The 24655-nt window shown below is 45.1% G+C and overlaps 4 protein-coding genes across 5 annotated transcripts in view; 1 reads left to right on the top strand and 3 right to left on the bottom strand.

Moving 5' to 3' along the window:
* Nucleotides 1–648: 648 nt before the first annotated feature.
* gpr31 (G protein-coupled receptor 31) lies at nucleotides 649–6246 on the bottom strand. The gene is made up of 2 exons (XM_058065421.1): nucleotides 5164–6246; nucleotides 649–2703 (listed from the first exon to the last, which is right to left on the bottom strand). Exons 1-2 carry the CDS (start codon nucleotides 5698–5700, stop codon nucleotides 2239–2241), a joined length of 1002 nt encoding a protein of 333 aa, XP_057921404.1. The 5' UTR covers nucleotides 5701–6246; the 3' UTR covers nucleotides 649–2238.
* Nucleotides 6247–11995: 5749 nt separating this feature from the next.
* Nucleotides 11996–15864, bottom strand: ttll2 (tubulin tyrosine ligase-like family, member 2). The gene is made up of 5 exons (XM_058045863.1): nucleotides 15797–15864; nucleotides 15265–15539; nucleotides 13669–14914; nucleotides 13096–13246; nucleotides 11996–12696 (listed from the first exon to the last, which is right to left on the bottom strand). Exons 2-5 carry the CDS (start codon nucleotides 15484–15486, stop codon nucleotides 12423–12425), a joined length of 1893 nt encoding a protein of 630 aa, XP_057901846.1. The 5' UTR covers nucleotides 15487–15539; nucleotides 15797–15864; the 3' UTR covers nucleotides 11996–12422.
* A 589-nt stretch (nucleotides 15865–16453) lies between these two features.
* On the bottom strand, nucleotides 16454–19308 carry LOC131122947 (astacin-like metalloprotease toxin 5). Of its 2 annotated transcripts, none has more exons than XM_058065422.1 (12): nucleotides 19202–19308; nucleotides 19086–19139; nucleotides 18960–18998; nucleotides 18847–18891; nucleotides 18740–18778; nucleotides 18612–18658; nucleotides 18456–18531; nucleotides 18270–18384; nucleotides 18003–18175; nucleotides 16964–17045; nucleotides 16764–16885; nucleotides 16454–16620 (listed from the first exon to the last, which is right to left on the bottom strand). In XM_058065422.1, the coding sequence occupies exons 1-12, from the start codon at nucleotides 19233–19235 to the stop codon at nucleotides 16580–16582; spliced, it is 867 nt and encodes a 288-aa protein (XP_057921405.1). In that variant the 5' UTR covers nucleotides 19236–19308; the 3' UTR covers nucleotides 16454–16579. The 2 variants fall into 2 exon arrangements, with proteins under 2 accessions (XP_057921405.1, XP_057921406.1); XM_058065423.1 differs by having other exon boundaries at nucleotides 18960–19023; nucleotides 19202–19268.
* Nucleotides 19309–20579: 1271 nt separating this feature from the next.
* igf2r (insulin-like growth factor 2 receptor) overlaps nucleotides 20580–24655 on the top strand; it is a 28824-nt gene continuing 24748 nt past the window's right edge. Inside the window, exons 1-2 of the mRNA XM_058069479.1 lie at nucleotides 20580–20840; nucleotides 22704–22843. Of these exons, the coding sequence (XP_057925462.1) occupies nucleotides 20698–20840; nucleotides 22704–22843 (283 nt within the window). The 5' untranslated portion in view covers nucleotides 20580–20697. The remainder of the gene's footprint in view (nucleotides 20841–22703; nucleotides 22844–24655) is intronic.

Genomic DNA, 24655 nt, shown 5'->3' with positions numbered 1-24655 from the left:
ATTTAATTGTGGGAGAAGATCCAATGTTATGGGGATGAAGTCATAATATTTAGAAAATGTATATGTACATAGAAAATGTACATGAAATGGAATAAAACAGCTGCAATTTGACAAGAATAAAGTGAAAATAAAAGATCTGAGATTTGAGAGACTAAAGCGGAACACTCACCGTGATGATGACATAATCATCATCATCATCCAGATGACTCCTCCAGGTCGCCTACGCGTTTAAAATCATCATTAAAAAAATCCTCATATGTGATGAATGAACTAGTTTGATGAATTCATTTGTTGCCCTTATTACCATATGACATCATCAAAAATCTTATTTTTAATGTAACATTTTTTAGCATGAATGTTTTACAATTCGCATCTATTATGACCCCCATCTGTGATGACACCCCCCCCCCCCCCCCCCCAAAAAAAAGAAGATGCTAATCTGAGTTATGGAAATACCCCAGAGTGATGCGTATGTGATGCGTATGAATGAGCTTTTAAACGTTACGCAACCCAGCGTGTGACGTCATACTGGATTGGCGTCTTATTTGGTGACACATTGGTCATCATTTCCATCTTCATTTGGTACGGTCCAATGTGACCCGCCAGCAAAAAGACTTATTCACCACCTGAAGGGTATTCATTGAAAAATATGTTTATTATGGTTCTTAGTACAGCTGTAGTCAGTCATGCCGCCATCTTTAGCATTGCTAAGGAGCTTCTAGCCCATCTTAAGACGTGTAAACATTTAACAGCTTGAAATAACACAAAGCCTGCAGGAGACACTTAACATTGTTGGAACGTTGGTTTGTTTTTACAAAAGGTAAGGCAGGGGTGTCCAAAGTCCGTTTGTGGCCCCGGATCAGGACCAACCACACACAAAAGGTTAGGTTAGTGGGACATAAAGTTTTTTTTTTAGCTCATTCTAAATATATCATTTAACATGAAAACTAACAGTTGAAACATATAAATAACAATAAAATCAAAATATTTGGAGAAAAAAAAGTCATAATTTGATGAGAATAAAGCATTTGTTATGAGGAAAAAAGAACATCATTAAAGTAGCATACATTTGAACAATTTAAAAAAAAAGTTGGAATACCAAAAAAGTTATCATTTTTGGAAAATTAGGTTGATGAAAAGTTATAATATTCTGGGAATAAAGCCAAAATATTGACATAGTTGGAAAATAAAAAGGAGCTGTTATTTTATCAGAATAAAGTCAAAATATTAAGGAAAAAAAGTCACATTACACCCAGAAAAATATGTTGGACTAAATCATAATATGATAAAAAATAATGTCATTTTAGTAGCATAGAATTAAAATATTATAAGGTCAGAATATTATGATGATGCTGCACGTGCTCCCGGTGTCGGATGCCGCACGTGCTCCCACTGTCGGATGCCGCACGTGCTCCCAGTGTTGGATGCCGCACATGCTCCCACTGTCGGATGCCGCACGTGCTCCCAGTGTTGGATGCCGCACGTGCTCCCAGTGTCGGATGCTGCACGTGCTCCCACTGTCGGATGCCGCACGTGCTCCCAGTGTTGGATGCCGCACGTGCTCCCAGTGTCGGATGTCGCACGTGCTCCCGGTGTCGGATGCCGCACATGTTCCTAGTGTCGGATGCTGCACATGCTCCCGTGTCGGATGCCGCATGTGCTCCCGGTGTCGGATGCTGCATGTGCTCCCAGTGTCAGATGCCGCACGTGCTCCCAGTGTCAGATGCCACAAATGTTCCCAGTGTCGGATGCCGCACGTGCTCCCACTGTTTGATGCCGCACGTGCTCCCAGTGTCAGATGCTGCACGTGCTCCCAGTGTCAGATGCTGCACGTGCTCCCAGTGTCAGATGCCGCACGTGCTCCCAGTGTCAGATGCCGCACGTGCTGGACGGTGACGTATTCTGCCAGATGTTGTATGTGTGATGTTTGCTTGTGCGAGGAAGGACAAAAGAAAAGAAAAGCAGGACAGCTTTAAACATAAACATTGGAAATTCCATTGGAAAGGAAATCAAGACAGCCTGAGATGTTGCCCCACTCCGGTCCTGTAGGCGGCGCTAATGTGCATGAAAAGGAAATGTAAAATGTTGTTTTAGCTGCTAGCTAAGGCGGACGTAATGAATCCTAAACACAAATGGACATCAACACGGCTTGCAAATCAGTCCAGGTCTCCCTTAACAAGTCAATTCCATGCGAGGGGCTGTGGGTCTGTCTCGTCCCCCCTGGTCCCTGGTTGACCTTCAGATGACATTGTTGCGTTTGGGATTTGAGGTGTACGCCGTGGAGGAGCTGTCCAGCTGAAGAGGACTGTCTTTGCTGCAAAACGGGAAGTAACTGGAGATGTAGAGCGCCTTGAACTTGGTGCTGCAGAAGCAGTAGACCAGCGGGTCCAGAAGGCAGTCCATGTAGGACAGCACCATGAGGCCGTCGAAGGCCACGGTCGCTTTGTCCTGGGAGGCGTTTTCCCACTCCTCGACCCGGGCCACCAACAGGATCACCCTGGAGATGGTACAGGGCAGGAAGCAGAGCGAGAAGACCACCATGACCGACGTCACCAGGAAGACGGCTCTCCTCAGCTTGGTCCTGTCCCCGACGGTCTTCTTCCTGAGCCGGTTGACGATTCGCACGGTGCAGTAGACCAGGATGACGAAGGGGATGATGATCTGCGTGAAGAAGACCGCCTCTCGCAGGCTGTCCACCACGTCCTTGCAAATGAAGACAGAGCACGTCGTGTTATTGTGGGCGCTGAGTGCCTGCAATGTTGGCGTGTTGGCGTGTTGCCGCGTTGGCGTGTGTGTGCCGCCACTGACATACTCCAGGTGTTCCACATACTGTATCTTAGCAGCCATGCTAAAATAGCTCCAGGGACACGCTGGTACTTCTGGACTCTACTGGCTCAACATAAACAGCTGACCTTTACTCTACTTTGCACTTTGAACATCAGTCACGGCAAAAGTGGACGACCCGTTTTGCTCCAGATGTTTACTGGATGTTTATTGCGCCACACGGTGACTGACTAGTTAGCATGTTGGCCACACAGTGAGACGTGGAACCTCCGCTTGGGAATGGATCCCATTCCAAAAACATGCTAGCTTCATTGGCCACTCCAAATTGGCTGGCAATGCTTGTTTGTCTATACATATGTGCCCTGTGATTGGCTGGCCACCAGTCCGGGGTGTACGGCTGGAAAACACACCATGGGGCCAAATAAAGTTGCTAGTGCCAGCTATCTGATAAATGGGATATGAGTATGCTGGGATAGGCTCCAGCATACTCACGCCCCCTAGTGAGGATAAGCGGTATAGAAAAGGCTTGGATGGATGGATGCCTTCTGCAGGTCAAACTAAAATCATTCTCTATAAAATGTATTTTTTATCATATTTGTGGGCGTGGAAAATGGATTCATTGGATTCCTGAAGGAAAAATGACCTCTGGTTTCGGATGTTTGGGATTTCAGTGGACATTTTGGAACCAATTACCACGCTGCTATTTTTGATATGACACTGTTGTTTCGTTACTTACTGCTACATTGGGTGGCTTTGTACCAAAGTGCCCCCCCTCCCCCGACCCCCCACCACGTGTCCTTCAGTTTGTGGTCACCTGACATCTCTGGAGATTCCACGCTCATACTCTGCTTTTTCAAAGATCAAAGATGTAAACCTCCAGATGTAATATTTATGGAATATTTATATTTACAGATGTAATATCATTTAGTCTTCAGGTAATGTTTTTATAAACATGAGATGATTTCGGGCCTTCGGCAAGCGTAAACTCCATTTTTGTAAAAATGTAAACATTTTGTAAACATCTACCACAATTTGCAGTCATTAATGAAGCCAACGTATGTCTTTGTAAACACTGATGATGATTTACTTTGGAAACGTCTGTGAGGCTATACGGCTATACTACTATACGGCTATCCGCTATCTATCTCCAGCCACATGGAAGGATTTTATACATCATTTTTATATATAATATATATATATTTTATATACATATATTTTAATATATAATTCAGGAAAATGTGCATCTCGACTTGAGGTGACAAAGCCTATTGTTAATATCAACTTTGTATACTTCGTCCAAGCATTTCAACTTTATTCTTAAATAATGTCCCCACATTTTCTTTTTTAATACTTTGAATTTATTCCCATAATGTTCCAAATATTACAACTTTATTTTCTTTTCCTTTAACATGTCAGCTCCATGCTACTAAACTGACTTTTTTTTCCTCATAATTTTACACATTTATTTTTTATTTTTTTCTCTCTTAATAGTTTGACTTTATTCTCAGAAAATTATAGTTGTTTTTTTCTATTTCTGATTTTTCCAACTCGATTTATTTCTCCTAATTCTGACTTTTTTCCTTTGTATTTTGGACTTGGATCTCGCCTTGAACATTCTAACTTCTTACGCAACCTAACTTTTGCCCAAACTTTATTAGTTGTTGTACATCAGGGATGGGAATGGGGGAGGGGGGGGGGGGGGGTAGACTTTGTAATTGATACATTAAGGCTTAAAATTCCAACAGTCCAACTGGAATTCTTTGTCTTATTGTATCTGTAAAATTGCAGCTTTTTTACCCAATTCCTGCCCGTCAGTATGACTTTATTGCCAAAATGACTTCATGTGGCTTTTTCCGCAAACAAATTTTCCAACTTTCGTTTTTTTCCCCCACAATATTAGCACTTTAAAATATAATGTATTTTGTCTTTAATATTTGCAATGTTTGCCACTAAAATGATATTATTTTACATTTATTCTCATACAATTCTGACTTTTGTCTCATTTCTGCTATTTCAAAAAAAGTTTTCTTCCTGTGCATTTTTCTCGTTTTTGAGATATGTAACTTTATACGACTAAAATGAGAACAAATGAGTCAGACTTTTTCTCATTCCATTCCATTTGATGTCTTTTAATATTTTGATTTTCTATTTAAGTTAGTGCTGAGTTTTATTTATTTTTTTCCTTAAAATTTTTAATTTGTTTACTAAATTGTGTTTTTACAATGTGCCACGTGTCGCACACGGTCCCCAGACCGCACTTTGGCCACCCCCTGATTTGTTTGACATGTTTGCGTCGAAGAGAGTGCGGCGCTGCTACGGGAGTCCAGGTGGATGTGGGCGGAGCTAACGTATGTGTAGACTCGTACGGCGGTCCAGTACCTCGATCAAGGTGTCCTTCCCGTTGCTCTTGTGGCTGTTGCAGCAGTCGAAGTTCTTGAGCATGGTGGGGATGGTGAGGGGCAGGAGGAGCACCCATATGAAGATGGAGATGTGCGGTGTCTTCTTGAGAGCCTTCAGTAGGTTCCTGCGGCCCGGGTGCACCACGTTGAAGTAGCGGTCGATGGAGGTGACGGTGAGGAAGGCAATGCTGGCTCCTCGGTTGAGGAACAGCATGAAGAGCATGGCTTTGCACACGGCATCGTTGCCGCTCCTGCGCTCGCCATGGATGAAGTTGTGAGCCTTGATGGGCAGGCAGAAGAGCAGCAGGATGTCGGCCAGCACCAGGTTGAAGAGGAACACGTTGTTGGTGTTGGACTTCCAGAACTTCAGCTTGAAGATGAAGAGGTGCAGGACGGACATGTTGAGCGGGATGGCCAGGATGAATATGAGAATCATGATGGCGGCGTAGAACTTGTAGAGCGTCGTGTGCGTGGCGTCGCAGTCCTCGATGAGCTGGTACCCGGAGCTGTTTGCCATTTGGACGGCCTGGAAGTTCTCACGGCTTTTCACGCACGGCAACAAGCAAAAACCAACCCACACGTGAAATCACCGAGCTGGTCTCACAACCCCCCGGTCCTGTCCGACCGGTTTCTGCAGTGGAATTCTCTCCGAAGCTCCTGGTGGTTTTCCACGTCTCCGCTGGTTTTGTCGTGGTTCCGTTCAAGCGAGCGAGGTCCGGCTCTGGAAGTGATTGACTGGCAGAGCGGGGAGCGACTGCTTCTGTCTTTTGCTGTTCAGCCTCCGAGCCCAAAGCTCCTCCTTTTGTAGCCCGAGGACGTGAGTCACTGTGGAACCAGTCGAGCCGAAAACCTGCAAGTCTGATGTCTCAACATCAGCATGAATCTTCTGATGAAAGTCCGTGATTGTCCTTCCCGTTGGCTTTATGACGGACGCTCGCTCATGTGACACGTCCTGTACTTTGTTGGCACCAAGTGTGAGAACGCTCTGTGAAGCTATTCCTAGCGTTGGCGACTCCCACAAGCTAGCACGTAGCTGCAGTTTCTCATGAGTGACAGCGACCCCCCCCCCCCCCCTCCCCCGCTCACGCTGCCAATGCCACCAGTGGGACTCCCCGGTGGGATATTCCCAGTCGGTCGGATGTTGCCGTCTTAGCTACTATGGAAGAAGAAGCCAGGAAGCTTGCATGGAATGCGGCGTTCCTCAGGGAAGAGGAGGAGGAGGAGGAGGAGGAGGAAGACTTGGACCTCAACGAGCACTCAACCCTGCATGCCTCCGACAAGTCCGGACAACTCATTAAATCCCAGACTTTCTCCAGTCAGGCACGGAAGGGACACGCGGGGCTTGACCCTCGTTCCCAACGGAACTAAAGATCCTGTGCTGCACCCACTTGGACTCTGTTGACCTTTGACCCCATCCTTCCTCAGACAATGCTTTATTTGTCTCCCTGGGGGTGGGGTGGGGCTGGGGGCGTCCCGGATGCTCATAAAAGTCATGAAAGGGTGTGAGCTGTGGACTAATGACTAGTCGGCACCTTTATGGAGTGTCGGGCGATATGGCTGACGGATATCACATCCCATCATACCAGTATCGCTCTGTCTGCCAATGGTGATATCGGCGTGCACGTCAAACAACTCAGTATGGCCGTCTAATTATTTCCTACTTTGGCCTTTGGTCATTTGTAACGAGAGGGTCAAAGGTCACCTTCGGCCGTTTTATGTGGAATGCAGCGTCGCCCGAGTCGGGCTCTTCCTTTTATGTGCCTGTGCCACATTCCGCAACAAAACCCACAAATCACAAAGGAGGACAACCAAGGCAAGACATGACAGATAAGAAAAATGGGAAAATAGCAAATATTCATAACAATAAATCAATAATACATCAATAAATACAAAACAGATCTCATCAAGGGACTCCACATAGGGAATAACATTACTCAGAAAAATGACTTTATTTCAGCTTACAGTCCGTGATGAGGATGCCATACGGTCCGCGATGAGGATATGATACTGTCTGTGATGAGAATATGATACGGTCCATGATGAGGATATGATACTGTCCATGATGAGGATGCCATACGGTCTGTGATGAGGATATGATACTGTCTGTGATGAGGATGCAATACGGTCTGCCCATATGCGATACGGTCTGTGATGAGGATGCGATACGGTCTGTGATGAGAATATGATACGGTCCGTGATGAGGATGCGATACTGTCTGTGATGAGGATGCGATACAGTTTGTGTTGAGGATATGATACTGTCCATGATGAGGATGCGATATGGTCTGTGATGAGAATATGATACGGTCCATGATGAGGATGCGATATGGCCTGTGATGAGGATGCGATACGGTCTTCCCACATGCAATATGGTCTGTGATGAGGATGCGATACAGTCTGTGATGAGGATGCGATACGGTCTGTGATGAGGATATGATACTGTCCATGATGAGGATGCGATATGGTCTGTGATGAGGATGCGATACTGTCCGTGATGAGGATGCGATACTGTCTGTGATGAGGATGCGATACAGTTTGTGATGAAGATATGATGCTGTCCATGATGAGGATGCGATATGGTCTGTGATGAGAATATGATACGGTCCATGATGAGGATGCGATATGGTCTGTGATGAGGATGCGATACGGTCTGCCCACATGCGATATGGTCTGTGATGAGGATGTGATACAGTCTGTGATGATGATATGATACTGTCCATGATGAGGATGCGATATGGTCTGTGATGAGAATATGATATGGTCCGTGATGAAGATGCGACACGGTCCGTGATGAGGATGCGATACTGTCTCTGATGAGGATGCGATACAGTCTGTGATGAGGATATGATACTGTCCATGATGAGGATGCAATACAGTCTGCCCACATGCGATACGGTCCGTGATGAGGATGCGATATGGTCCGTGATGAGGATGCGATATGGTCTGTGATGAGGATGCGATACGGTCCGTGATGAGGATGCGATACGGTCCGCCCACATTGAGCTGCCAGCTTACATGCAAACCTTCTTTCCTTTTTCCGTCCACATTCCTGAAATAGCTTCCATATTCCCACCTTCACGATGGCCCACTCCGGGCCCAGCCCTCACAGAACCCCCTGATTTGTGTGGACACCAAACTTGGCCTCCGTAGCTGACTTTTGCACCCCTGGGAGGGTCAGCAGAAGGTCCCCCCCGGGGCCTTGAGAACTCAGGAAGTTCAAGTTAGTTTTGAAGCCAGCGGATGGAAAGTCCACAAGCGCTGATGCAAGCACAAAACCAGGAAGTGAAAGAGAAAAAGTGTCGACACTTCCTGACGTCATTCAATGTTTTTTGTAGACGCCGACCGTGAGGCACCCGCTGAGAAGCAGAAATCTCATGTTGAAACGTCTCAATGCAAAGACCAAAAACAATACTCTATGTACTGTAACCATATGCCATGTACTACTACTACCTACTATACTGCACTTGGAAGGGGGGGGGGGGTATGAGCAATACTGTACCCCCAATAATATTAGTCCCCTTATCATCCAGTACATGATCACCAACCTACTTTTCTAACATTTCTAACTGTGGGAGGAATTGTGGCAAAGTTGGTGCTCAGCCAAATGTAACGAGCATAAATAGAATCAAATAATAGAATCATAGAATAACAATGAAATAGAAATGAGGAAAAAAATACATGACTAGAATGGACATCTGATGTCCATGACTAAAATATAAATCCCATTTCTACTCACCTCAGATGTTCATTTCTCATGGCTTGGCATTAAAAAAATTATCTTAATATTTGGACTTTATTCTTGTAAAATTGCAGCAGATATTTTCATTTTTCTTCTGCTTTGGGGTTTTCTTGTTAAATTCTATTTTTAGAATGTGCTGTAATAAATAATAATAATAATAAATAATTATAATAATATAAAAAATCTAATTATATATATTATATTAAATATAAATATATTATATATAATAATATATTAATTAAAAAAAGCAAATTACCCCCAGGCCGCCTGTTGGACACCCCCTGGCCTGTGCTCTCTGACATACGTCACCTTTTTGTCCAACTTTTAGGCAGACTGTCCCTCACTTGACTTAGGTTCGTGTAGGAAGTGGGACGCTAGATGGACGTAAGACCAAAGACCGCGTACCGTTGAATGCTGCAGTGTATGAAAGAATGTAAGAACCATGACAAACGTTGTCGCTTCATGTTTGGAAGCTGCCGGGCCAGCGTGATGAGACCTTGAGGTTATTTGACAGAAAAAGAAAAGTTCCCCCCCCCAAAGCATTTGGCGTGTCAGGAAATGATTTTGATCTGCTTCTTATTATCTCACGGTCATGGCAGCCCCCCCTCCCCGCCCGCCTCCTTCCAAAAGCAGGTCACGCTGTCTGAAAGCCACGCCTGCTACATATCGTGATGGACATCTCTTTCGCTTGCTGACGTTTGACCACATTGAAGCGCATGCAGATGCTGAATACTAAGACCGGAACTTGGACTTGATGTGAAACGGTTCTGTCAATAAGAATGGGCTCTTAAATAATTACATTTCTCAAAGCGTTCGCTTTGAGCCAATCATTCGAGCTCTGCACAAAACTATTTGTGGTGTGTGTGTGTGTGTGTGTGGTGTGTGGTGTGTGTGTGTTTTTCTCCTTTCCAAGACGAGTCGTTGCACGCTGATGTGGCTGCTCAGCGAACCTCCATGAAAACTTGTTTGAAGCAAAGTACACTCCACATCACAATGCAATAATGCACTGTTGGATCTCAAGGAGGTTCTAAAAAGAGCTCCAAAATGCCAAAAGTCAGAAATGGGAGTGAGACCAGAAATGGATGATGAAAGCAAACAAGCATTCAAGTGAAATAGGTTGTACTAAAGCACTAAAACCAACCAAAATCCCTAAAATAGGGCATTCACGAAGGGCATCCACTGTCTGGAACTGAAGGCCAGTTGTGTAAACCTTGCCATGCATCCCCGGATGTTCTCCATTGGATTTTAGAAAGACGCAGAATGGTCCAAAAGAGTCGTCTCATTTCTCTGGAAGAAGTCCTGCGCTGTCCTGTTGAAAAAGCCAGTCATGACCACACAGACCAGGACCTTCTGTCACGAGGGATACCGTTTGACGCCCCTGCACATTGAAGGATCACGACGGCGGCCCCTTTACTGCGCTGTGTGGAAAACATCTCAGGTGGGATCTCCTTGTCATGTCGGTAACATTGAAAGCCATCAATTTTTTCTCATCAGAGATGAAAACTTTCTTCCACCTTTGAATCTTCCATGTTTGGTTTTCTCCTGAAAAATACAAACAGCATCTCTGTGTGGAGTTTGCATGTTCTCCCCGTGCATGCGTGGGTTTTCTCCGGGTACTCCGGTTTCCTCCCACATTCCAAAAACATGCTAGGTTAATTGGCCACTCCAAATTGTCCATAGGTATGAATCTGAGTGTGAATGGTTGTTTGTCTATATGTGCCCTGTGATTGGCTGGCCACCAGTCCAGGGTGTACCAAGACAGCTGGGATAGGCTCCAGCACCCCCGCGACCCTGGTGAGGAAAAAGCGGTAGAAAATGAATGAATGAAATACAAGCAGGCGTTTTTTCTCTTCTTAAAAGCTTTCCTGACAGATGGTTTTTGGACTGCACTGCACCGGTAACCTTCATTTTGGTCGAGGATGGTCCTGCGTCTTGATGGGACAGCCAATGGGATTCTCAGGTGACCTTTTTGTTCCATGAACCTCAGGATGTTTGACTTACTGCGTTCGTCCTCAGCAGCAATGGCGGCTGCCAGAGGCCTTGCTTATGCAGCACAACAAGCCTTTTTTGCCTTTGCCATCAAGAGATCATGACAGCTTGAATACCTGACACTAAATCACATTCAATCCACATTATTTCCTGAGACAGTTTTTTGTCTCACTCCCATTTCTTTCCCATTTTGAAGCTTTACTTCCAACCTCCTTAACAGTGCAAAATGTGTATTCTGCCATTTTGGCTTATGTATATTTGAGTGTTCATTGTATTGTAGGGTCATTCCAATATTAGACAACAACTGTGACACACGCTGCTCCATGGAAGTTCATGTCATGGAACCCGAATGGAATGATACACGTGTGGGCAGCAGGTCTGATTGAGGCCAGAGACGCAGACACTCCCACGCTGTGATGTCAGGGCGTGAGTCACACGCACTTGGCTTGTCTGTAACTGTGTTGCTTTTATATGCTTGATGTTTATGCTAGCATGAACAACACGCTCCTCCGTACAACCAGTACGGACTCGCACTATGGAGGAATACTATTTGCTTATCTTTGGTCCGCTTGAACCTTGTGGTCCTCCAGCCTTCCAATGTGCACGAGTGCCATCTGTGGACTTAAGCTTAAGCCGTCTTTGGTAATACTGTACACACTATATGACATGCCGTCTCACACCTACCTCCACTGCACAGGAAATGTGGGAGGAGTTTTGTGGTTGGATCCGTAACCATTATGACTGAAGTGAAAGAAGGAGTCGTGCTGCCCTCATCTGGTGCTACTTAGTGGTCTTTGGAAGACGTTGCTCATGGCAGACAGCTACTTGGGCATTTCTCATTCCAGCATCAGCCCCTCCATTGAATTAGATCAAAGGCATTCAGGAAACTACTTCCACATTTCAACGCATTCCAAGCCTTCCAACATCAGTAATTTAGGACATCTGTGCTATTATCCACATCACAGCAATTCTCACTTTTCCCAACATTCCAATTATTCCAGAATGCTGAATGCCTTTGATCTAATTAGAGCCACTATTCTGCTCATTTTTGTTCTCCCCCACCCTCCTCAGGCTGAGACATTCACACGCAATGTCTCCAGAACTTGAACATCTAGCTTATGGAAAGCTTCGATACTTGATAGCGCTGATTTAGTTGAGAGACACAAGATGATGATTTGTTTTACGAAAGAGTAAAATAGCTTTACTGTTTACTGTCAGACAGCCAAACTAAGATCCTGTTTACACTCGTGTTGCACTGCAATAGTATCACTCCTTTTGCATCTCCATCGCTGCTTGCCTTGTGGTTAGGACATGCTGCAGAACGCCGACCCATGTTGGACACCACTTGTCCTCCAGAGGGTCATGGCTCAGCTGCAGGCTAACCAGCTGAATGCAGCAACATACAAGCTATGAAATGCTTTATTTTAGGGTTCATCCATCGCCCTATGGAGATAGTACCGTTATTACCGAGTCATTTGTGAACGTCACATGTCGAGTTGCCAGCCCATCCAGTCAGGTCTTGAAGCAGTGCCGCAGCAGCGGGGGGTCTTTTGGCCCCCAGAGGAGCGAATCCAAGTCCTCCTGTTTGTCGCCGACGTCGGGTCCCTTCGTGGCCGACTGACCGGCATCCAGCTGACGGGTCAGCTTGCGGATTTCCCTCATCACCGCCTTCAGGTCCAGCTGGCGGTGCGAGGCCTTCAGGGTGGCCATGTTAAACGGGAAAGTCCGAATGAAGTCTCCCACTCGGAGCGGTGGAGGAGGGCCGTGTCCTTGGAAAGCTTTGAATCTGTCAATCAAACAAGAAGCCACTGGAGTAAGTCCAACTAAAAGATCTCGAAGATCATCACATATGCCCTCTTAGCACCGGAGCGCAGTTTTACGAGAATAAAGTGGTAATAGTCAGAGGGGAAAAATGGCATTTTAGTAGCATAAAGTCGAAACACTAGAAAATGTTTTTTTAATTTGTAATATTATGAGAAACAAAACAAAATCGGTAAAGTCACATGGGGAAAAAGTTGCAATATGGGAATAAAGTCAGAATATAACAATAACATTTTCAATGATTATTTATGAAGGAAGTTGAAATGTTAAATAAAAAATAAATAAAAAAAAGGAAAATAAAAATAAAATAAAAAAGGGTAAAATAGGAAATGTCCTTTTTGTAGAAATGACTCTTTGGTGTTACCTGTTCTGTTTTTGGTTCTTTAAGTTGACATGGATGCAAACGTCGCCCAAAATTACTACGCTGGCTGGGAACCTGAATGTGTCACGGCAGCCGCTTAGCTTGGTTGTCTCCACACGGACTTCCGGTTGATGCTCTAAATAGCTGTGTAAGTCTTATAAACGTGAGTGACTTTCTTATTCTCACTTGTTCAATGTTAGACGCTGTTTGGTCCATATTGTGATGTTGTACGGTGTTGTGTGCTTTTACATCCAACTGCCGAGCTGGTTGCTAACTGCCTAGCTGGTTGCTAACTGCCTAGCTAGCTAGTTAGCTAGCTAGCTAGTTGTGTGCGAGTTGCTAACTAGTGTTTTTCAGTATAGTAGTAGGCCTTATGATCCGTTTCATTGTAGTCACTTTATAGGCGTATAAAGTTTATATAAGCGTTTATGCTCACTCGCATTGTTTTTGTGTGCTTCTTCCCTCATACAAAAATGAGGCCAAATTAAACCCCTCACTTCTATTTGACAAGAATAAAGTCAAGGAAGTCTTGTGGGATGGAAGAGTAACTTTCTTTTTCTTTTTCTTTTTTTTCACCACGTGGCCCTTTGGACCCCCTGGTCTGGTCTAGAGCTGAGAGGAAGATTTGCTGGTACCTGTGTGTGATGTCTGGGAGTCGCCAGGCCGCATCCGGGCACCATAAGCCCCGCCCCCGCCATGAGGTATCAGGAAGTGTTGACGGAACCTCGGAGAGCTCGTCCTCATCTTGGCTGTGCGGAACCTCAGACAAGCTCCTGATGGTCAAGGAGCGCAGGCCCAGTATCGGGTTTAGGGTCTCGCTCGTGTCGGTTTGGCTAGCGTTAGCCGAGCAGGCGCTAACGAGTCGGGACGTCCTGCCCAAGTGGACCGGGGGGAGGCTTCGTTGATATCTGTGACAGCTGCTCTTGTTCTGGATGCTTTTCTTGGGCCGGGTTTGAATCTGCGGGAGCTTGTGCGGGGACACCCTGGGGAGCAGGGACCCTCGTCTCCCGTCGGCCCCTCCCCTCAGGTGGTCGGTGCAGGTGTAACTCATCAGGTCGATGAGGTCTTGGATGATTTTCTTCTTCACAGCCAGGTCGGCCGAGCAGTCGAGGCTCAGCGCCGGGTTTTGGTTGACCTCCAGCAGCCAGGGTTTGAAGGTGACGTCCAGCAGGATGTCAAAGCCCAGCAGCTCCACGCAGTTGTGGCAGGCGGGGCCGGAGGGGGCGATGGTGAGCAGGGTGAGGGTGACGATGTTGCTGATCTTCTGCCAGAGGAGAAGCTCGTTGATGTTTTGGCTGTGGAGGAAGTGGCGGAACTTACTCAGGGTCCACTTGCAGCCTCGGCCCACGCCCCCCTTGGCAGCGTGGTAGAAAGGTCCCAGCTTGTTGATGCTGGCGTTGGTGAGGTGGACGTAGGGGTTCTCCAGGGAGGACAGCGTGTACTTCTCCGTGGCAAAGCGCACCAGCCCCTCCTGGTGGATGTACACGATGAGAGGGTGGAAGCTCTTCACGCACACGTAGATCCGCAAGTCAAACTTGTAGCCCGAGATCAGCAGCGGCTCGCTGATGTACTTCTGCACGATCACGGCGCAGTCGTACAGGAGGTCCCGCACCTTCTCGAAGATGAAGATCCCCCTGCCTCTGGAGAGGCCCACCGGCTTACAGATCCAGAAGGGCGGCGCCCTTCCTTGTAGACGCGGCTTGTGGTACTCGGCCAGGAAGCGAGTGAAGTCGTTGGGAAGAATGAAGGCGGTCGGGCTGAAATCATAGAGCGACGATCCAAAGGTCGCTTTCATTCTCCTCAGGTTACGCTCCAGCTGGTCCTACACAAATCATCAGAGCAGAACATCAGTGTCTTCATTTCGTTTTCACACGGTGGGTGGGGGCCGCAGAGTGAACCATGAAAGGATGCGACTCTTCCACTTGGATATTTTGGAAACATGGGAATATGCTAACAACTTCCACATCCAGTGGTGGGAAAAAGTACTTGCCCCTTCCTCATTTATTTTTTGGTCTGTCCCACTGAAATGTTTCAGATCATCAAACAAATATTAATATTAGTCAATGACTAAATAAAAAACAGTGGCAGACACCAAACGGCCCCCAGACTGCACATTGGACACCCCCGGCTTAGCCCTTCACGGGATAAAAAGTAGAAAGAGAAGAAGGTGACCTTTCGCGTGACGCCAACAGATTGGGGATGGTGGTTGAGGCGCTGCCACGGCATCAGTTTCCTATATTCCGAAATGGGAAAGTCGGAGCCCCGCCAGTAGAGGTTCCAGTCTTCCTGCCCCCGTCGCCCGCCGTGGTGTTCCTCCCACCCTTGCTCCAGGAGGACCTGTCGCAGCAGCTCAGGCCCTCCGTCGTGCAGTCTGAAGACCAGCGTGGCCGCCATGCAGCAGCAGCATCTTCATAATGGTTGAGCTGCTCAATCTTTGACCCGTGAAACTGAGAAGGCAAAAAGAAAGAAGACCTGACCCGGGATCACAGTTACACTCTACGCCGCTGCCTGCTTGACCTGGACTACAAAACCTCCCAAAATGTAACATGCGGTACCTCAACGAATATTGCTAGTAGGAGAATAGTAGGAGAATATTCCTCCTACTGAAAACACCAACTGGCTAGCTCTGTCAACATCAACATTCCATCCCAACCAAGACAGGGAAGGCCTGAAATGAAGACGTGGGAGTTTGGCAGTTTCTCACCTTTGCAAAGAGGCTCATATGACGTGGCGTGCGCCTGGCCGCTCTGGAGCTCTGATACCTCATCACGCCCGCATCATGACACCACAAAGGAAGCCAGCCCCCAGCAGGCGCCTCACAAAGAACTTTGCTATGCTAACGGTTCGGGTATGGGTCAAGACAAAGGCGGGGTTTTTTGTCCTTTCTTTGTCATGTTACAACTTTTATGCTACTAAAGTTATTTTATTTTTCCTCTTTTTCTCATAAATAGCATGTAGGCCACACAGTCAGATCAGGAAGACCCGGGTTCGATTCTCCGCTTGGGCATCTCTGTGTGGAGTTTGCATGTTCTCCCCGTGTGTGCCTGGGTTTTCTCCGCTTTCCTCCCCTATTCCAAAAACATGTTAGCATGCTAGCTTCATTGGCCACAGGTATGAATGTGGGTGAGAATGGTTGTTTGTCTATATGTGCCCTGTGATTGGCTGGCCACCAGTCCAGGGTGGACCCCACCTCTCACCCCCAAGTCAGCTGGAATAGGCTCCAGCATACCCCCGCCGCCCTAGTGAGGATAAGTGGCTCGTTCAAGTCCTATGCAGGTACACACTTCTGTTTTGACTTTATTCTTGGAAAAAATATTTTTCCTGCTGCTTTATATCTTTTTAGTGTGCCACGGCCACACACAAAAAAAAAAAACACCCCGAGGTAAAGAAGCTGGCCGATTTGCAACGTTTGCTTTATTCTGCCACTTGAGTCACGTTGACATGACGACGCCGAGGGACAAAAGGATCCGAGAGCATCAAGCCTTCTTCAAAATGCACGGCCTCTTGCCCGGTCTCTCCTCCTCTCCTCTGCAAGTAGAAAACAGACGTACCATGCAACTGCCACATCTTCCATGGACACATGGTGGCAGCAGAGGGCTGCTGTGTTCCACATGCATGTATACAAGGTATGCTACTGTACATGTACTGCAAGTATGGCAAAAGGTGGTTACCGCAGTGGTAGAGTTTGTTGAGCTTCTGAACGTCCAGCTTGCTGAGGTGAGACCTCTGACCCATGTTGACTCTGCGTTTCTTGGGCAACAGCGTCGGGCGTCCATTTGTACTGAAGAAATACCTGACGACATCAAAAAATACTGGGAATGACACGCGAGTCAATGTTAACACTAAGAACTTTAAGGAATAACATCCTTACTTCCCGTAGTGCATGATGGACTCAAGGTCGTAGGGAAGGTTAAACATGTTCCCACGCTTGATCTTGAAGTGTTTTTTCTTTCCTGCCAGAACAAAAAGTAGCTTTATCTCCTGTTTCTAACAGCATCCGGTCCTGGAGTCCAGGAGAAACCCCCATCCCCCATCATGGAGGCACACAGTAAACAACACAGGCCGACTGAGTACAGGTGACTCCATATTGATTCGCTTTTCCTAAAATGACTGCTATTGCGCGCCCCCCCCCCATATTACAACTTCAATAAATAATTCTTCAATACTTAACTGCTGCTAAGAATGACTTTCACCCATTACTGGTTTATTCTGGTGAACATGTGAGTTTTCCTTAATATTTGGATTTTATTCCTCGAAAAATGCCAGCTCTCATTACTTATGCTGTCCCCCCCCCCCAACTATTCAAACGTCTTCGAAGTTGTCATAATCATGACTATTCCCATATTTTACTTTGTTGTTCCTCATATTCCCATAACTTGGGAAAAACACTCATTTTTCCTTTCATATTTCAATTCTATGCCACTAAAATTACATTTTCCATCTCTATTTTATTCATGACCTTTTTTTTTTTACTTTATTCTCGTCAAATTTCAGCTGCCCCCCCCCCATTTTTTTTTTACATTTTCCAAAATTTCAAAAATATTTTCTTCTATACTTCTCGTAGTATAACTATTCCCACAATATTGTCTTTTCTTAAATATTTGTACTTTACCCGACTAAAATGTTTTTATCATGACATGCTTGGAAAATTACAACTTTTTGGTCAACATTTTGAGTGCTGATGTTTCCATTTTTGCTAGTTTCTTCAAAGCCGCACTTTGGACACCAGCATGATGTGCATTCATTGGATTCATCCTTCCACTGCAGATAGTGCCATCAAAGCACTTTCTATTTACGTTGGCATCGAAAGGGAAGGGAAATGAACGATGAGCTAAGTACTCTCAGACCGTCTATGCATCATGAGAAGTCTGAGCGGTGCTGGCTCTAGCAGTTAAAGGTTGAAAGCGTACCCCGCTTGATGTTCTCCCACTGCACGGTGATGTACTTGTTGCGGTCCTTGCGGGTGTGCTCGTGGTGCAGACCCAGCGTGTGCATGACCTCGTGGCACAGATTCCCCACGCTGCACGTCTTGGAGTAATACAGCGGCTGCGCTCCTCCTCGACACCCGACAAAGGAGGCACACCTGCAACATGTTTAAGGAGGCCATGATCATGGTCATCATGGCTTTCCTCCCCGAGGACCGCACACTTGGGTTAGGGTTAGCGTGGCAACGTCACCCTCTGCCCTTCTTGAACTTGACGTAGTTCATCTCCTTGCTGCGCTTCTTGAAGCGAATGCAGGTGACGTCAGAGATCATCTTCAGGGCCCTGAGGATGTTCTGCTCTTGCTGTCCTGCACAGAGGAGAGCTCATTTAGCCTTCTCTGCAGGCCAACAAGATGGAAAGAACGATGAGAAGACCCACTCAGCCCGTGGCTGATGGTGTAAGGCATCGTGGCGTCCCTCCACACCACGTCCACAGCGTTTCTGTCCTCGAGGGGCTTTCGCATCCAAACGCAAACGGGTCGTCAACATCCATAGGAGCTTCTCGCACATCCAAGCAGATGGAACGATGTCCTACCTGCATCAATATGTCCCCCTCCTCCACCCATGTGTCGCTTTCAAGGCCTGCACCGTGCAGTCAGACGTACAAATGACAAACTTGTTTGTGCAAACACTGTGCTGTACCTCCAGCTCCCAAAGGTTTACCTTCTAATGTCTCTGCACTGTCCTGCTCTTCCAGCGGGTCTGCAACAGAGCACAGGGCTTGAAATCCCAATTTTAATGTACAAAGTTTGATAGAAACCGGTTCAAACCTTGGGTGAGCGTCATATTGTTTTGTGTTGCATTCAAGGACATGCCTGAAAAGACAAGAAAAGTCTAATCTACTCCCTTCGTTTGTTCAGACATGTTCAGCAAATATACTCACCTTCTGGTTGGGACACCAAAGTGTCTGTGGTGACGTCGCCTAAATAATAAATAGAATAAAACGTCTACTGGGATAATTCCGCACATGGATTCCATTATGGACTCCGACAAAAGCTTGGGAACTAACCTGTGGTGGGACTAATGCTAGCATACTGGTCCTGATTTAGGAGGACAGCGCCGACTGAAACACAAATAAAGTTAATAACAGTAATAATAAACAATCAAGCCAAACTTTCTTTGTACCTGGCAGCGTTAACGCAAAGAGCAGCAAGAACATGGCGCCCCAGCAGGTCTCCTCACGTTGTCAGCAGGTGAGGCCATTTTCAATCAGCACAGCCTCTTCCAATGCATATGTTACAAAATTCATCTAATCCGTCAATTATGTTGGCTTTGAAAAACATGTTGGCTTGAAATCCTAAGAAAGTCATTTAAAAATGATCACCCCGCTAGGCAGGCACGTGATCATAACTACTGTAACGTAAAAAGAAATGAGGTCATGCGTTATTGTCTACACCAGGGGTCGCTATTGGAGTGGACACTTCAATAGGCTCCATTTTGGACAGTTTCATCCAAACGTTGTCCAGCGTGGACCATAGACTGAAAACAAAAAGGATGCAAGAAAAAAACTGCATGTCAGCTTTGTAATGTAGGTCGTATCAGCTTCGATTTTGCTCTTTCCCCGCACCTTTTTGCTGTTTTATTTTTCAAATATTTAAACTTTCTCCATAACTCCTTTTGTAATATGACTTTAAATTTAAATTAGACTACTAAGCTAAATTTTATTCTTGGAAAATTCTATTTGTTTTTTCCCTTTCTGCTGCTGATTTCCCCCCAACATTCTTCTGGGAAATGTTCTTGTAATTATTTTATTCCCATAATATTTTGACAATATTCTTTCAACATTATAATTTTTCCCACAACTTAATTTTCCAAAAATTATAACTTTATTCATTGTTTTGTTTTTTTTTGTCACATTGCAACTTAAAGAAAATTTTAATCATTTAAACTTTATCCTACTAATATGATATGTCCTCATAACATTATGATGTTATTCTAATTAAAAATTTTTTTGTTTTTTTCCCTCATGTTACTTTCGAAAAAAATATTTTTTCATGTTAAGGCTGCAACATATTTCTGTTAATGTTTTGTCTTTGTAAAATTACTGTTTTTTTAAAAATTGTTTTGTTAAATTGCATTTTTAGAATGTTTTATTTTTAATTAGAACAAAACACACACAATGAACATACAAAAAGTATATACATACAACATTGGCAACAACTTCAATCAAATAATGTCAGAAGCATTTTTGGAACATTGAAAGACGTCCTATCAACCGTATGGTGCGTTCTTGACTGCTGGGAAATAGGAAACACCCCACCCGGACTTTGAGCGGCGTTTCTCTTTGGGGGTTAAAAATGTCCGAGTGGAAACTGAAAGCCACATTGCCGCACTTATTTTCTGTTATCTATCTGAATGCTATTAGAGGTAAATATATTTAATGATGATGTTTGCTTTGACTCAAATATGTAAACTGGAGTGCCATAAAAAAAACAGTAGTCAGTAGATCTGGAGTGTCCCACTGTCCATGAAGGCATCACAGTTCAGCAACATGACAGTCATGTGACGTGAAGTCATGTGGCGCAGTCACTTCCTTCCAATTCTCCTCAGCGCCGCTTCACTCCTCGGTCTTATCATGTCGTCCTAGTGGACCCCTTACAGGACATCCAGCCCAGTCAAGCATGTTTTTACCGAACCAAGGCCGGCCGCGCTCACCTCTCGGGCGGTTGCTTTGCTTGGTGGCGTGTGCGGGATGTTTGCTGCTCCGGTTCGGAGAAGCGGCGACGGCTGCGGAGGGAAGCCTGTGGTACCAGGATCTCTGCAGGTACAAACACACCTCCTGTGCAAACAAGAAGCCGCATGTAGGCGTATGTTGGATCCCGCATTTGTATAAATCAGCAGAGTATTAAAAATGTCCGCTGATGATGAGTGCGCGCCTCTTGACATTCAAAGGTCTCGTGAACATGAGTCAGCCATTGTATTTTTCCCCTTGTCAACTTCTCATTCGTAAACCTAAACGAATCCCTTTTGTTATTGCGACGGCGCCTCCGCGGTGATCCTACCGCACAGTTTTAGTATTTTGACTTTATTCATCTCCATGATCTACCGAGGCTGTGCTCACGCTAAAACAGGGAGCTAGCTTAAACTGTCATGGCTAGCTGGCCAACAGCATGACACTTCTCTGTTATGCCGCGGCTTTATTCCAGTGTGACCTTTCAAAATGTTCATTTACTCTGGCAAAGGAGCTGCTGCTCAGCAAATATTGACACGTCCCTGGGCCAGCCGATGATTAGACTGAAGAAGATATACAATCAACTTTAGAGTCGTATGAAGGGCTGCGACGTGATCAATCATGCTAATTTTAACTACATTTTCGCTAGTAAGATTTGACTCGTTGTACAAAGTTACTTAAATTCATCCATTTGCTCAGCAATAGACTGTAATTGTGCTTAGAGCTGCTTCCTGCTCATTAAAAAAAACACATTATTTGCTTGTGTTAATAAAGTTGGTGTGTGTTTATAGCAAGTTAAACTTGTAGGGGTGTCTAAAGTGTGGCCCGGGGGCACATTCTATAAACATAATTTAAAGGGGGGCCTATTCTGCTTATATTTCGGCCCTTTGTATTGAGTTGTGGACTCCTATAGAGCAGCTACACACAATGTATTCCACATAATGTATTCCACCCACGGCCCGCCTCCAGACACGCCCACTCTGCTGTGGTTGGTCACACTGCCGACTGTTTAAAATATTTATCGTACGACGATTTATCTTGTTAAAATGTCTGGGCTGCATGGAGGGTTCACTGCTGTCGTTGTGTCGTGTTTTTATCATGACATATAACAATTGTTATGACTTACTCATCTTATTTAAGTCTTTTCACATTAAGTGACACTTAAGTGACACTCATAGCTGGCCCTTGGGACCAAAAGGGAGGCAGTGAGAGCCAGGCAAAATGTGTAAACCAAGACGACAGAAAGTGAGCTAGGGAATTGATTGAGAGATTGAAGCGTGAGTGGCTGTGACAGGCTGTTGTCAGTTGATTGAACCATTTCAGGGACTATTTTTCATTGTCACAGTAGTAAGGAACAATGTGTGTCCCTCGGGTTGCACACTTTATTCTGGTCGCACATGACTATCAAATTAAGTGTAGTGGCACATTCTTATGTGTGGTCAATATATGCTTAAATAATAAGCTATATGTATGTACTACATTTATTCATACAATATATTACCATTGTTTTCAAGTAAAAAAAAAAAACACTTTTTAAGACGTGGTGGCTTTTATTTTGCTGCCTTGGTGCGCCACATTGGATCCCATGTAGCGGGAAGATGTTAAACATAACAAGGTTAGTTTAGCCAAGCTACGTAACAGCTTGGGGCATCTATGTCAATTTACAAAACAGGAAAATAAGGCATGGATTACGATGCAGCAAACTTGCAAAAAAGTTGCTGAGAGTCCGTCCATCTGTTGAATGTTTCAGTACTTTTCTGCTTGCTGCTTGCTACATTTTCCTCTTCAAGTTTCAACAGTTGGACACGTGCATCTAAAAGTAGAGCAACTTAAGTTAACCTGTAAAAGGTCACATTTTATCTTTGTTATGACATTTCCCCAAAATGCCAATTATCAGCAGAGTACATATTCCCTTATGATCTCATCACCCTATTGACTTTATTCCTTCTCTTGCAGCTACAAATGGGAGGCCATTGACCTGGATAAGAAAATGAGCTACACGCTCAAGCTGTGTCCTTCCTCCCCGTCCACCATGTGCGGCGACAGCACGGCCGTGTGTGCCCGCGACCTGACCAGTGACATTTACCAATCCGTCGGTAAGTTAGCGTCTTCTTCTACATTTTGCTCCCCATTCATGCGTCCCGTACATTCATTTATTTGCCACTGCCTGTTTTCCAATGCTCATAAACACTATATAAGCCAGTGGTTTTCAAACTGCCTCTTGTGAACATGTGATGAGTATGTCACACTCGTGTGATGAGTACGACCCCAAGTCACTCTAATTTGCATCATGGCCTCACCAGTCTCCACCATACCCAACAAGCTCATCAAAATGTCTGATCCACTTGTTATAGTCGTCTCTTCTCTCACGCAAACAGGGGCATCATCATTACCACCATCATCATCATCATCATTTACAGCAGGATACTGAACACTGCTGCTTTCTACAAAATCATAAGTCGATTTTTCACTGTGCATTCTCCTGCGTCTTTGTTGTTGTTTTTTTTTTTTTTTTTTTTTTACATCCCCGCTACCCTCCTCTCGCCATAGCAGTGTTTTGACCACCCGTGCTACACGCAACATACGTCGTGAATCCTCTGAGATGCCCCTTCCTGCAGTGACCTCTGTGACCTCTGTAGTCATTATTGGAGCAAAGTTTTTCATGTTTCAGGAGTTGTTTTTCGAGGCAGGGTGGGGGGCTGCAAAAAAAAGTTTGGGAACCACTGATACAACCCAACATTATAACGACAGAGAGGAAGAGGACAGAACCACCCTAATGAGGATTCAATGGCATAGAAATTTGATCTTTATAATAGATAAATAAAGGACAGGAGTAAAGTCCTATATTTAATAAGAAAGGTGAAATATGTCGATAATCAAACAAGCAAAAAAAAGAGCAAAGTTGATACTACTAATGTGTTTTTACAAAATATCAAAGTGGCAAAGTTGCATCCTTTCATTATTCACTATGATGTATGATATTTGTCGCTGGCCACATTTTGGACAGACAGCCCCGTTCTAGATGTTAGTGTTTTGCTTTTCATGTTTTCGCCACATTTTGCAAGGAGAATGAACCAAATTTGACAGTTGATTTGTACTTCAACAACCGCAGATAGATCTAGGCTGACATTTTATGATATTTATCTTGCGGCATAGATTGCCTTATGCGCGTGGCCTCACCCTCAGGTCTCATGACCGCCTCACAGCAGCACCAGCAAAAACACACTGTATGGTTGTTGTTGTTGTTGTCGTGTTGACGACATGATATATTTATTGTTTGATACCGCAACATTATTGCCTCATATACTTAACACCGTGTCATTCATACACAATAGGAGTATGCCGGGAGGAGCACATTATAGTGGTCCTCAGCCATGCATTTGTAGTCTTAACGCTATGTTTACTACAGTGGTTACAGGTTGCAGTGTTGTACAGTGTACTGTACCCAACTGAGAGCTGTTTCCTATCAGCGCTGCAAAGTACAAGCATGATAATAACCATAATGGCAGACAATCATGCCTCCTACTAAACTGGGTCATTGAGGTTTGAAAATGTGTCGGCATATCAGTTCATACCTGGTAACTGATTGGATGAATCGGTGATTAGCATGGAAAAGTAGTTTGACAGCTGCTGTTTACCAACAGGCAAGCCTTGTATGACCCTTTATTTGGACCTTGGTGGAGGTCAGCGCACTGAGGAGGACCCGGGCCTTTTTATGCAGGCACGGTAGCTGCTTAGCGGGACACTGGACGAAATAACGTTCCTTATCATCACAACAAAGCGACGGAGATGGTGGTCAAAGGTGTCTGTGTTGGATTTATAGGACAGACGGTCACACTCTTGTGGTGACAAAGGTCATCTCGTGATTCATACGCAGAAGCAGCATGACAATAAAGTTCCTACTCCAG

This window comes from Doryrhamphus excisus, chromosome 1 (assembly GCF_030265055.1).
Source record: "Doryrhamphus excisus isolate RoL2022-K1 chromosome 1, RoL_Dexc_1.0, whole genome shotgun sequence".
Lineage (NCBI taxonomy): Eukaryota > Metazoa > Chordata > Actinopteri > Syngnathiformes > Syngnathidae > Doryrhamphus > Doryrhamphus excisus.
This window is presented reverse-complemented; position numbering and strand designations above follow the sequence as displayed.